The sequence below is a fragment of the Anastrepha obliqua genome, chromosome 6 (genome assembly GCF_027943255.1).
Source record: "Anastrepha obliqua isolate idAnaObli1 chromosome 6, idAnaObli1_1.0, whole genome shotgun sequence".
Taxonomy (NCBI): Eukaryota; Metazoa; Arthropoda; class Insecta; order Diptera; family Tephritidae; genus Anastrepha; species Anastrepha obliqua.
In genome coordinates, this window is record NC_072897.1 from 9,462,520 (window position 1) to 9,476,681 (window position 14,162).

Genomic DNA, 14,162 nt, shown 5'->3' on the forward strand with positions numbered 1-14,162 from the left:
ACTCAAAGCATGAAGTAAGGAGTATAAAAATAATGGAATACGTAAATTATGGTGTCATATATAAACAGTGGTCAAAAATGGATGAATTTTGTTAAAAATGTATTCCTATGCGCGCAAAACTACGCAGAATCTTTGATATTCGGATTTGTGTTTTTCATAGGTTTTGTATTTTCGACGAAATTAAGTCTAAAAGGAGAGTTAACATTTTTGTCTGAAACATTTCTACAATCCAAATACGTCCAGATTTCGGATAACAACATTTTTTATTTGTGCCCGCTCAGAAAGCGTCGCAGTCAAGCAAGTGCCGTGCCATGCACGACACGCTAAAAATTCTCAAGAGTTCGTATTCGTTACCAGAAGAAAAAGGTATACATATGTGTATATATATATATATATACATAATTGGCGCGCACACCCTCCTAATTGTTGATGTTGTTCGACAAATGGAAGGGCCTACAGTTTGAATCCGAATGTCAGATATTTTTTATGAGGAGCTTTTTCATGGCAGAAATACACTCAAAGGTTCGCCATTGCCTGCCGAGGGGCGACCGCTATTAGAAAAAAATTTTCCTCATTTTGGTCTTTCACTCAGATTCAAACCTACGCTCTCTCTGAATCCCGAATGGTAGTCACGCACCAACCCATTCGGCTACGGCGGCATGAGCACACTATACATACGCTACAGCATAAAACAATCAGCAATCTGGTTTCAAAGTAAATTTCTAACTTCACGGCTTTATTACTTATTTCGTACATTTTTTACTGATTGGATAATCCCATACGTGAATATATATCTTAATTAAGTATTTATCTTTTATAAGAAAAAGGAAAAAAGAATGGTTTTGAAATTTTTAATAATATGAAATTTCGAAGACGTAAACTGGTTTTAAGCTAATGGCGGCTTTTGTTTACATCATTAGTGTGTGATTCTGCGAACAATTTGAAAGCAGCTAAAACAATCACCATTCACTAAGAATGTCGCCATTATGTCAGATTAGAAGACATATTTACGTACATATGGATATGCATACGCACTTGCCACGACAAAAATTGACAGCTCATCAATTACACTAGTTTACGAATTTTCACTTTCAAAAATGGTGATGGACCAAAAATCGTTTCTAAACTAATTTAAGGTCGCTGAAACCAAAAATGAATTTTTTTTTCTCAAAGAACGGTTTCCGAGATATTCCCAAAAAACCTGTTTTTTTGGGAAATAGTGCAGTTATTACCTGGAATCTCGAAAACAATGCACGCCATTTCTTTGAAGTGCATAAATTTCGAAAGGCACACATATATCGTACATGGCAATATATAATATAATTCGTGTCAATGGAAGTCGCAGTTTTCGCAAAACAGCTGTTGAAAGTAAAAAAAAGACATTTTTGACGTTTTTTACTAAATTACCAAAGTTTATTAACATTTTTCTGGAACATAAAATTTTTTTATATCGGCATAAGGTAGGTTTTCTGTAAGAAAATTTTGTCACCTACATTTTAAGCCTAAGTTTGTTTGAATCGACGAAAAATTTTAGAAGTTATGACCCATAAAGTCAACACGTGCAGCTTACAAATATGTATGCACATATTTATGTACAGTCGACTCTCGTTAATTCGAGATTCGAGGAACACTTATTATTATAACTTATTATAACTTTTAAGCCAGCGCCGACACCATGGCGGGGTAGCCGAGCGACTAGCAATGTGAGCTTCCGATCCAAAATCCTTGGTTCGAATCACAAGAAAAAAAATTTTTTTATACAGTTATTTTATTTTATTTTATGATATGTTTATGAGGAGCCTTTTTTCATGGCAGAAATACACTCGGTGTTTTGCCATTGCCTGCTGAGGGGTGAGCGCTATTAGAAAAATAGTTTTCCTTAATTTTGGTGTTTTCACCGAGATTCGAACTGACGTTCTCTCTGTGAATTCTGAATAGTAGTCACGCACCAACCCATTCGGGTACGGCGTTTGTTTAATTTTACTGATGCAAAAATGAGGAAAAATATATGAATAAAGTTTGCTTACTGTTTACACATTTTCCAAAGGTGACGGAGAACCAAAAACAAAAGTCGATTTTCAAACAAATACGAGTGCATATGTGTAATTGTGTTAGAGTTTCGGTCACGCCCCAGCAAAACCTGCGTGCATATGTGTTTGTAACATTCAAAAAAATGTAATTGTGTTAGTGTTTCGGTCACGCAGGTTTTGCTGGGGACGCTCATAATAGCAACCGCGTGTGTATTTTTATATTCGTAAATATTTTCATTTTTAAATATTTACCGCAATTATGCCGAAAAATAATGCAGAAAAGTGTCGTGAATATCGACAGAAAAAAAAATCAATAAATAGCATCACGGAATTCATTCACGAAAATTTAATAAAGTATACACCAGAAGTATCGCGGATACTTAGAATAGATTACAATAAAGTTCCAATGATTTTAAGTGGCGATTTTAACGTAAATTTTGCATTGGACACAGCGGTTCCTTTAATTGACGTTCTCAATACAACATTCAATTTAAAAATGTGTAACAATCGCACTGAATCGACAACACGATCAAAAACAACATTTGACGCGGTATTTTAAAGATATGTTGACAACATCGAAACCAAAGCATTTGTATCATATTTTAGCTATCATAAGCCACTCGTATCATTTGTTGAAATTGAAAACATTGAGGATGAATAATAATAAAATGAAGAAAATAAAATATGAACATTATAGCAATATTATAATGAACCTATAATTATCCCGCTTCTAATGCTGCTTTCGTCTTATTCTCTCTCAGTTTGTTTTACGGAAGGTTTCACTTCTATCGCGTCTAACCGTTAGACTGGTATTTTTTATATAAAAATCCTACAAAAATCAAAACTAGGTAAATCAAAATTTTACCATAGTACGAGGGGTGCCTTTTATATGTCGGGATTAGAGAACGAAAACAAATTTTAATCATCGAAAATCACTTTATTGTTTTTCAAAATATTCTCCATGAAGATCTATACACTTTTGCATGCGTTTGAACCAATTGTCGAAGCACTTTTGCCACTCTGAATGAGGTACCTCCAAAACATCCATTCTGAATGCCGCAACCGCTTCTTCAGGTGTCGAAAAACGTTGACCTCTCAGTTTGTTTTTTACGTACGGGAATAAAAAGAAGTCATTCGGTGCCAAGTCAAGACTATACGGCGGATGACCCAATAATTCGATGTTTTGGGTGCTCAAAAATGCAGTTGTTTGAGCCGATGTGTGAGAGCTCGCATTGTCCTGGTGAAGAGTGATCCGTCTTTGGCGATTGGTTTTCCTAATTTCTTGGAAGACAACTGGCAAACAAATGGTTGTGTACCACTCAGAATTTACTGTTCTGCGTTGTTCTAGTGGTACGGTTACGACATGTCCAGTTTTTCCGAAAAAAACAGGCGACCATTTGCTTGGAAGTGCTTCGTGCGCGAACAACTTTTGTTGGATTTGGCTCATCTTGAAACACCCATACAGTCGACTGCTGTTTACTTTCGGGCTCATATGCGTAAATCCATGATTCATCACCTGTCACGATGTCATAGACGTGTTTCGAAGCACCGCGATCGTATTTTTTGAGCATTTCCTTCGACCAATCGACACGAGTCTTTTTTTGAGCGATTGACAAATTGTGTGGGATCCAACGCGAACAAATTTTTTTGACAGTCAAATGTTTATGCAATATTGAATGTATGCTGGTCCCACTAATGCCTAAGATTGTCTCAATCTCACGATAGGTCACATGACGATCTTGCAATATCAGTTCGCGCACAGCATCAATGGTTTTCGGAACAACAACTGATTTTGGACGACCTTCACGAAATCCGTCTTGGAGTGAACTACGACCACGATTGAATTCACCATACCATAATTCCATTTTTGGACCGAGATGAATCTTTTAAGTTACTGTATATAACGCGAATAGCGCTGGTATGTCAAAACGTTCTGAGTACGCAAAAGCCAAAAAATGTCAAACTTTGTGATACAGCTCTCAGTTGCCAGATTGCAACACCATGGTTGCCAAATACCGAAATATAAAAGGCGCCCCTCGTATCAAATGCGCTACATTTATGCAACAATACTAAAATGCTATATTTTTCATTATTTGGTTAGTACCTCTAATCAAGTGAACCAATAAATCAAGCACAGTATTGCAGCTGATGAAGTTTTACTCCTGCGAAATACCGTTAGGTGGAATAATATTTTGATGCATATTTATTTTCGAGGAAAGCTCAGTCTTAACTTGAATTATCAGAAAACCTTGCTTACGGTTGCCATTTTTGTTTCCTGGGAAAAAATAACTTCACCACTTTTCCATTTTAGATCGCGAGGATGGGAAGCCACATTATCCAGAAATAGAGCAACGCTCCGCTCAAATCAGACGTCATCCAAGGATTTTTGTTTGATCGTCACGTAACGGGTGACTTGTTCAAATTTATGCTGCGAAATGCAGGAGATCTTGTAGATTTCTCACTGAAATTTCTTTAGCTTTGCTTCTTATAAGTATGCCTGATAAGCAACAGCTGTACGAATAAGGTAGATAGTAAACGTAACCGCGCACCAAACTGGCTAGGGAGGAGTCCCGAAAAAAACCAAAAGGTAATGGAAAACAATAGCATTATTACTTCAGGTGGAATCCACACAAGTGGCAATGCACCCGCTTCGGCGGCAGGGTCATGGATTCTGGAGGCCCCAAATATTAGCTAAGTCTCTCAGCTCTACGAGCGAGAGCGCATCCTGGAGGAGACGGGGGTTGCTATCGCAATCTCCTCTCCTTCAGAGTCTGAGAAACGTTTCCCTGCTTCGGAGGGCCTGAGTTGTGAGGTCTCTTCGGTGGCCGCACGACCTCCCAAAGAAGCAGGGAAATCGAAGAGCGTGGCAAGGAGGAAGAGAAGAAAGCGGCGGGCAAGGCTCATGCGGGAGAAATCGTCATGTGGCTCTGCCGGCCCTTCTGCGTCTGTATCTTCCAAAAGACCTCGGTCAGCGGAAGTGACACCCACGGAAGCTACCGAATCCTCGGTGGGCACGGGCACTCCCAAGTTGTCTCGCTCTCGAGGTAAGCGGAGAAAGGTCAGGTTATTGCCTCCGGTCCTGAAGCCAACGCGAAGGGCTATGAGACAAAGGACGGCACCATAAAGGTGACGTGCGCGTCTCTGGCCAACTTCGAGTGGATCAGGACCGTGGTCAATAACGTGCCCCCCATGGGGACCATTCGCTTCGCAGTCTACAGCGAGAGAGAAGGCCATCTGCTGGATTCTGGATCCAGACCTGTCCACGGCGGATGTCCTATCCTGTCGACGTGCCCAAAATCCGGGCATCAACACGAGGCTTTCGCGAGTCGTCTCGTACACCAAGAGCAAAAACTGGGAAGGGAAGGAAGGGGCTGCTCTTGTGGTGCGAGTGGACGAGGCCAGTGTTGATGTCATGGGCTCACTGTACGGGAACCGTCTGAGTCTCTTCTTTGGGACGGTCAGCTTCCATGTCTTTCCCAAATGATTGGCTCGGACGATTCCTGTAGCTACCGTGCCTTGACGGTGACGCGAACTAACTTGCAGCATTCCAAAGCCGCTACTGCACTACTAAGTAGAAGGCTTTCCCAGCTGCACACATTATCCAACATAACAGCAGTGCAAGAGCCCTGGGTCTTTAGGGGCCGTCTCTGTGGCTTAAGTGCGCTGAAAGGGGCCACGGACCGGTCTTATAGTATCATCCCATATCACTGTGACGGGTCTTGAGCAATTCTGCTGCCAAGATCTGGTACCGGCTGAGGTGTGTTACAGAGGTAGACGCGGATGGTCGAAGTTTGTGATTGCATCTGCTTATTTTCCTAACGATGCTCTGGAACGGCCACCACCCGGGAAGGCCACTAGTCTCGTGAGGTTCTGTGAGCGGCGCAGTCTGGGCCTCATCCTATGTTGCGATGCTAATGCCCAGCATACAATCTGGGGCAGCAGCAAGTGCAATGGACGGGGCTCTCGACTATTCGAATTTATCGTGTCCTCCTGCCTAGACATACTACACAAGGGCTCACAGCCAACGTTTGTAACAGCTAGAAGGCAGGAGGAGATTGATCTTACCCTATCAAACTCAAAACTTGGGTGGTCAATCATGAACTGGAGAGTCCTTGCCGAAGATTCGTGCTCGGACCACAGGTACATGGAGTTTCAGTGTGGTGAGGAGGCACAAATGCCATTGCCCTCTAGAAACCTAAGAAAAACAGACTGGCAGAAGTTTAGGGAGCCGTTGCGGGACCTTGACGTTGCGCCACCAAGACTTCGAAAAGAACAGGCCATTGAGGCGGCTGTTGAGAAACTCAACGCTGCCCTAACTGAATGTTTTGAGTCAACCTGTCCTATTCGACCTCTCCCTAGCCGGACTCCGTTCCTTGGTGGAATCGAGAGCTCCAGATGTTGAGGCGTGAGTCGAGAAAACTTCTAAACCGGGCCCTCAAGACTAATCTTCCTAAGGACTGGGAGCGATACCGTGATGTTCAGAAGAACTACAAGAGGCTTATTCGGGAATCGAAAAGAGCCTCATTTAGGGAATTCTGCAGCGCTATTGAATCTCTGAGTGACACGGCGAAATTGGTTAGGATCCTGAAAAGGGACCCAACTGCAAAGCTGTGGTCACTTAGGAAATCTGATGGCTCCTTCACGGAGCGAAAAAGTGAGACACTCAGTTGCTGATGGAATCTCACTTTCCTGGTAATCGATAAGCATCAGCCGGCAAAAGCCCTTATTGATAGAGGCGGTTGTCAGAGCTGTTACACCTTCTCGACATGACTGGTTCGTTGCCAGATCTGTGGTGAATGAGGCCGCCGTTCGATTTGCCATCAAATCTTTTGGCGGCTACAAGTCGCCCGGACCAGATGGCATATATCCTGCCATGCTGAAAGAGGGTGCAGAGTTCGTGACAGCAGCCCTGAAGAAAATCTTCTCGGCATGCCTGGCACTGGCTTACATACCACGCTCTTGGAGGATGGTGAGGGTCGCCTTCATCCCCAAGGTTGGAAAAGACGACTGCACCAGCCCCAAAAGCCTTAGACCCATCCGCATGACCTCTTTCATGCTGAAAAGTCTCGAACGACTGGTGGAACTGCGCATACGTCAGAAGTCGCTGAAGGCTCACCCTCTGTCTCGTTTTCAGCATGCCTATCAGACTAGAAAATGCTGTGAGTCAGCACTGCAAAACCTTGTTGCTAGGGTAGAGCTTGCCATCGACAGGAGGGACTACGCTGTGGGCATCTTTTTAGACATAGAGGGGGCGTTTGATAATGGCACTTTTGGTGGTATGTGTAACTCTGCTAGTAGGCACGGCGCAGACCGGGTGCTAGTAAATTGGATTCGTTCGATGCTGGCCCAAAGAATCGTTTCGGTGCGAGCAGAGGAATATCTCCTGGTGTCATCTGGGGTTAATAGAGGCTGCCCCCATGGCGGTGTGCTGTCTCCATTGCTCTGGTGCACGGTAATCGATCCTCTACTCACCACCTTAAACGATTCGGGAGTCTAGGCACAAGCATATGCGGACGATGTTGCTTGTTTGGTAACAGGCCCTTCGCTTATGAACATCTGCAGGAAAGTGCAGAAAACTCTGGATCGGATTGACACTTGGTGCTGTGCGAATGGGCTATCGGCAAATCCCGCCAAAACTGGTATTGTCCTCTTTACCAGAAAGAGGAAGCTTGATGGACTCGTTCTGCCAAAGCTAAAGGAGTCACAATCCAGCTATCCAAGGAAATTAAATATCTTGGAGTAATCCTCGATAGTAAACTGCTATGGAAATCACACGTTGAAACAAAGGCATCCAAAGCACTGACAGCTTTCTGGCAGTGCAAAGGTGTTGGATGATGACTGGCCAACCCAGTTGACTTAGGTTTATCCGCAAAATTGAAACTCGAAATTAGATCCAAAAACTAATTCTTTATTTTATAAAAACGTACAATATTTAGACCCGAGGCAAAAAAAGGGCGACGAAGTAATTTGCTTAATTTAATTACAAGTACCGGGGGAGCCGTGATGGCAAACGAAAACGAAAACTGTATAAAACTGTATCAATAGGTGCGTAGGCTGGTCCTTTTATAATGGTTTTGGGCACCGCTATCCCTTTATCGATGCTAGGTGAAGGGAAGATCATGCGAAGACGATGCGACGTGGGATTTATGTATTTTTTCGGCATACATATGTATCGATGTGCATGTATGTTGTTGGCAATGCAGATGTACTAAATTCTGCACAAAATAATGATCAGTTATTGATAACAACAATGTGTAAAGCAGCGAAGAGCGAAGTGAACGATGAAATGATGAGTAAGTGATAACAACAATGTGTAAAGCAGCGAAGAGCGAAGTGAACGATGAAATGAAATGTGAGCGATAACAACAATATGTAAAACAGCGAAGAGCGAAGTGAACGATGAAATGAAATGTGAGCGATAGAGAAGTGAAAGGAATAGGGTGAGCCCAAAATTGTGGGTGATGCGAAAATAAAGTTAGGGTGAGCCCAAATTGTGCGAAAATAAACCTTAAACCCTTAACATCCTCCCCCGGTTGGAGTCAACTACTCCAAAATAATCAGCAAATTATACTTAAATTATACATAAATGCTTGTGTGGACAAGTTGGGTACAACTTCTAAGTGTACTGCCTTAGTTACAAAACAAATAAATACTGCAATATAAGACTTAATTGGTGAACGGCCGCGAATTCGTTGAGTTATAAGGACAGGTCCACAATAATCCACTCCTGTCACTTCGAACAGGTAAGTTTGCTGGACTCGATCGGCTGGAAGATGCCCCATAATTTGCTCAGCAATAATTGGGATAACATGGCGTGCGTTTGTTATCCAGAACTTGTCTCTCAAAATGTTTTGAAGCGTTTGGACTCCGGCGTGCAAGTGATGATGATGAAAATGTCGAATTAATGTATTTACAAATGCGTGTGATGATGGAAGTAGAATTGGATGTTTACTGTTAAAAGGCAATAATGAATTTTTAAGTCGCCCTCCAACTCTGAGTAAGTTCTTATGCAAAAATGGCGACAATGAAATTAGCTTTGAGTTGCGATGTTGTTCTCCAATCTCAATGGCGTGGATGTTTTCTGAAAATGAAATATATTGAATGTGTCTGCATATCAATTCTAATGCTTCATCCATTTCAGGTGCCGATATGTTGATGCAATCATTAACTGATGACTGCTTTCGACATCCACGAATAAATCGACTTACATAAGCAAAAATTCTCAGCAATTTCATGTAGCTATTAACATACTTGTGTTTACTAATGAAGTCAGAAGTTGGAATAGCAATTAATGCAGTTCTTTGAAGCCGCTGTTCTGGTAATTCGTTTTGTGGTACATGCACTGCTGAAGGCCAATAATCACAGCTCTGTTGGATAAATTCTGGTCCGTGCCACCAAAGTGTGTTTCGTAAAAGTTCGCTGGCACATGCTCCACGTGATACAATATCAGCGGGATTCTGGTCTGTTGGTACGTGATTCCAGGAAAAGGTTTTCGTTAATTGCTGTATTTTTGCTACCCTGTTGGCCACGAAAACGTTCCATCTCGACGGTTCACCTGCTATCCAAGCAAGCGCAATTGTGCTATCTGACCAGCAGTACACATTTGCGCTAGGAAGATTGAGTATGTTGTTAACTGCCGACATCAGTTCTGCGGCCATTAGAGCTGCACAAAGTTCTAGCCTAGGTAATGTAATCTCTGTCGTTGGTGCCACTCGAGATTTAGCACAGAGTAGTGACGAATGCACACCATATGCATCACTCCATGCTGCATACACACATGCTCCATATGCCTTAGTGCTTGCATCTGCAAATGCGTGAAGTTTAGTATTGATATCAATATTAGCATACCTGGGTATTTTAAATGTTTGTAAAAGCGGTAGTTGTTTATTGAATAGTTCCCAATGAACCTTGATCGTGGGTGGGACCTCATCATCCCATGGCGACTTCAGCTTCCACAGTTGTTGCATCAAAATTTTGCATGTTACAATCAGAGGATTGAGGAGACCTATCGGATCAAAAAAACTTGCCAATTTTGATAGAATTGAACGCTTTGTAGTTTTAACGCTATTATTCGCTACCAAATGAAATAGAAAGCAATCCTCAACTGGTGACCATTTTAACCCTAACGTTTTTACCAACTCAGTGTCATGGAAACGAATTGTCTCTTCTTTGTCTTCTGGTAAAATATCGGCAACAATTTCGGATGCGTTCGATGCAAATTTTCGTAAAGGAAATCCCGCGCAATTGAGTAAGTTTATGGTTTGATTTTTGATTTCGATGACCTCGCCGATACTAGCTGCGCCGCTTATTAAATTGTCTACATAGAAGTCGCTTAGTGTTACATTTGATCCGATTGGGTAAGTTTTTGCTTCATCAATTGCCAGCTGTTGTAGACATTTTACCGCAAGGTACGGTGCGCAACTAGTACCATAAGTAACTGTTTGTAGCTGATATGTGGTAAGTGGTTGTTGAGAGGTAGGGCGCCAGAAAATGCATTGCCATTGGGTATCTCGATCGTCGACCCAGATTTGCCTATACATTTTGGCAATGTCAGCCATAATGACATATTTGTGTCTTCTGAATCGGGTCAAAATTGTAAATATCGTATCTTGTAGCTGGGGACCAACTCTCAACATATCGTTTAGGCAACATCCATTTGAGGTTTTGCAGGAGGCGTCAAAGACTACCCGCAGCTTAGTAGTCGAGCTATCAAGTTTTGTGACCCCGTGGTGGGGAATATAGTTTAGGCGATTTCTTGGTGAATATTCTAAATTAAATGGAATCATATGCTTCATATTGATATATTCTTCCATGAATTCATTGTAATCTCTGCGAAGATTTGAGTTTTGATTCAGTTTGGATTCTAACGAAAACATTCTTTTGCCTGCGGTTTCTTCTGAAGAACCCAGGTGATGCGGTTCGTCACGAAATGGAAGGCGAACAATGAACTTGTTGGTAACGGGACACCTGTGAGTAGTAGAGCTGAAATAGGATTCACATTCGAGCTCATCCGATGATAGAGTCGACGATGACGATGCTGGAATGTCTTCGATTGCCCAAAACCTTTCCAGGAGCTTATCTAAAATGGACTCTGATGTGACTGATGTGAATGCTTTGTATGGAGGTGATGGATCAGCTGCTGATGTTATGTGCGCAGGAATTGCTCCTGCAACCACCCAACCAAATTTGGTATTTTGTATTACTGGACCATTGAGACGTATTTGGCCCTTACTAAGTATCTCAAAAAATAATCCTGCTCCAATGAGTATGTCAATTTGTCCTGGTATGTTGAATGTCGGATCAGCGATGGAAATGGTATCTGGAATCGAAATGGTTGACTGATCGATGCGACGACTAGGTTGACATGACGTAATGGATGGTATGATTAGTGCATCAATGGTAGCACTATACTCTTCGGTTAGAGATTTAATCGTTATGCAACATAAATGTTGCGCCTTTGTTCTCCTTTGACCTATTCCACTGACGTCGATATCTACTCCCTTTCGAGTTACTCTTAAATGTTGTGCCAATTTCTCCGTGATGAAATGCAGTTGAGATCCGGAATCTAGCAGAGCGCGAGCTCGGATGCTCACTCCCCGAGAATTAAAAACATGAATAATTGCTGTTCCAAGAATAACTTCTGATTGATCGAGACTCACCTTAAGAGCAGATGATGAGAGCAAACCTGCTCTTGGTGATATGTTGGTAATGGCTGAATCATTTCGATGTAATAGTGTATGATGTTTTACATTGCAGTGTTTACAGCGATGGACTGAAGGACAATCATTCGATTTATGACCTGATCCAAGGCAATTCAAGCACAAGTTCAGTCCTTTCACACAGTTATATCTTGCAAGTGGATCCATGGCACGGAACGTGTCGCATTTGAAGGCATTATGATGGGGAACCGCATTGCAAAATTCACACTTTGCTTGTTTGGTACTCACCATGGCCCATTTTTCGTCATGTTTGTTGTGCCTATGTGTTGTTAGCTGAGTTCTTGGTACGAGTGTTTTAGGCTGCCCGGCTTCCAAAATATCTGCAATTTGACAACGACGTTCTAAGAATTTTGCTAAGTCCTCCCAAGTGGGCAGTTGAAAACTCATGGCAGTTGATCGCTGATCAAACAAGTGGGTAACCTCTTCCTCCCACTTGGCCTTCGTGTCTGTATTGAGCTTTGAGGATACCAGATGCAAGAGTATGCCATCTGATACTTGCTGATTTGAAGCTAGTGATTGCACAGCTCGTAAGTTGGTATTGACGACGTCTATGAACGCCCTCATCGATGATGCATTCGGCCTTGTTTCTCCCTGTACTTCGAAAATATGTTGGATATGAGCTTGGACAATTAGTCGCTTGTTTCCATATCTAGACTGTAACAGATCCAACGCCTTGATATAATTTTCATCGGTCACCTCAAACGATTCTATGAGGCTAGCTGCTGAGTCGACGAGACATGATCGGAGGTACTGAAACTTCTCGATGTTTGCTAATTGGCTGTTGTTGTGAACGAGCGCTAAAAACATGTTGTAAAAATCCATCCAATTTCGATGATGACCATTGAATTTCGTGAGTTGAAGTTTCGGAAGGTTGACTCGATGTGACGGAGATGCAATCGCTGTGCTGTTGAATATAGTTTCTCGGCGTGCGGGGTTAAGCACATTTATGCGCTGCACTATGATTGCCTGCGCTGCACAAAAGGATTCATCGAATGCACCCCGATGTGGTTGATTGAATTCTTCATCGTTCATTAGCTCCAATTCTGATTGTAGATGGTGAAATGATTCGTACTGACGTTCCAGTACCGATAATTTTGCCTCGAGCTCGTGCACGGAAATACTGCTAAGATGCGGAAGTATGCGTTCGATGTTGATTCTATCCAGAATTTGTTGACGCTGTTTGACCTTGATGCGGTACTCATTTTGCGTTTTCAAATGAGCAGACGCATCATTACCCTGAGACCACACGGATTGGGAAGTCCGTGGTGTTCCCGCCTCATGATGCACCGAATCGCTTTCTCTAAAGGGGGTTGTTGATGGTGGTGACGTATCCGCAGGTATATTGTGAGGCTCCATTTCCAATACTTGTATGTGTTGATTAAAACTTAAGTCAATTGGTTGACAACGATGGCGATGGCCAGCTCTTCAATCCGGCTCGAAGGACCAATTTATGGATGATGACTGGCCAACCCAGTTGACTTAGGTTTATCCGAAAAATTGAAACTCGAAATTAGATCCAAAAACTAATTCTTTATTTTATAAAAACGTACAATATTTAGACCCGAGGCAAAAAAAGGGCGACGAAGTAATTTGCTTAATTTAATTACAAGTACCGGGGGAGCCGTGATGGCAAACGAAAACGAAAACTGTATAAAACTGTATCAAAAGGTGCGTAGGCTGGTCCTTTTATAATGGTTTTGGGCACCGCTATCCCTTTATCGATGCTAGGTGAAGGGAAGATCATGCGAAGACGATGCGACGTGGGATTTATGTATTTTTTCGGCATACATATGTATCGATGTGCATGTATGTTGTTGGCAATGCAGATGTACTAAATTCTGCACAAAATAATGATCAGTTATTGATAACAACAATGTGTAAAGCAACAAAGAGCGAAGTGAACGATGAAATGATGAGTAAGTGATAACAACAATGTGTAAAGCAGCTAAGAGCGAAGTGAACGATGAAATGAAATGTGAGCGATAACAACAATATGTAAAGCAGCGAAGTGCGAAGTGAACGATGAAATGAAATGTGAGCGATAGAGAAGTGAAAGGAATAGGGTGAGCCCAAAATTGTGGGTGATGCGAAAATAAAGTTAGGGTGAGCCCAAATTGTGCGAAAATAAACCTTAAACCCTTAACAGGTGTCTTTGGGAAAACATGGGGTCTTTCTCCTAGCAAGGTCTAATGGATCTACACGGCTATGATAATACCCATTATCATCTATGCATCAGTGGTCTGGATGAGTAGACTCTCTCTAGTGGGAGTCAGGAGGACCTTATCGAGACTACAACGCACTGTGGCCATCTATTGTATCGGAGCTTTTCCGATTACTTCAGGCCCGGCACTAGATGCTCTGATTGGTTTACCACCACTTCATGCTTTCATCCAAGGAGAGGCCTTGAAGGCCA

General features: G+C 42.3%; 1 protein-coding gene across 1 annotated transcript in view; it reads right to left on the reverse strand.

Moving 5' to 3' along the window:
- LOC129250098 (uncharacterized) overlaps window positions 1-13,105 on the reverse strand; it is a 37,378-nt gene extending 24,273 nt beyond the window's left edge. Inside the window, exon 1 of the mRNA XM_054889739.1 lies at window positions 9,239-13,105. Coding sequence (XP_054745714.1) covers window positions 9,239-13,105 — 3,867 coding nt within the window. The remainder of the gene's footprint in view (window positions 1-9,238) is intronic.
- Window positions 13,106-14,162: the final 1,057 nt, after the last annotated feature.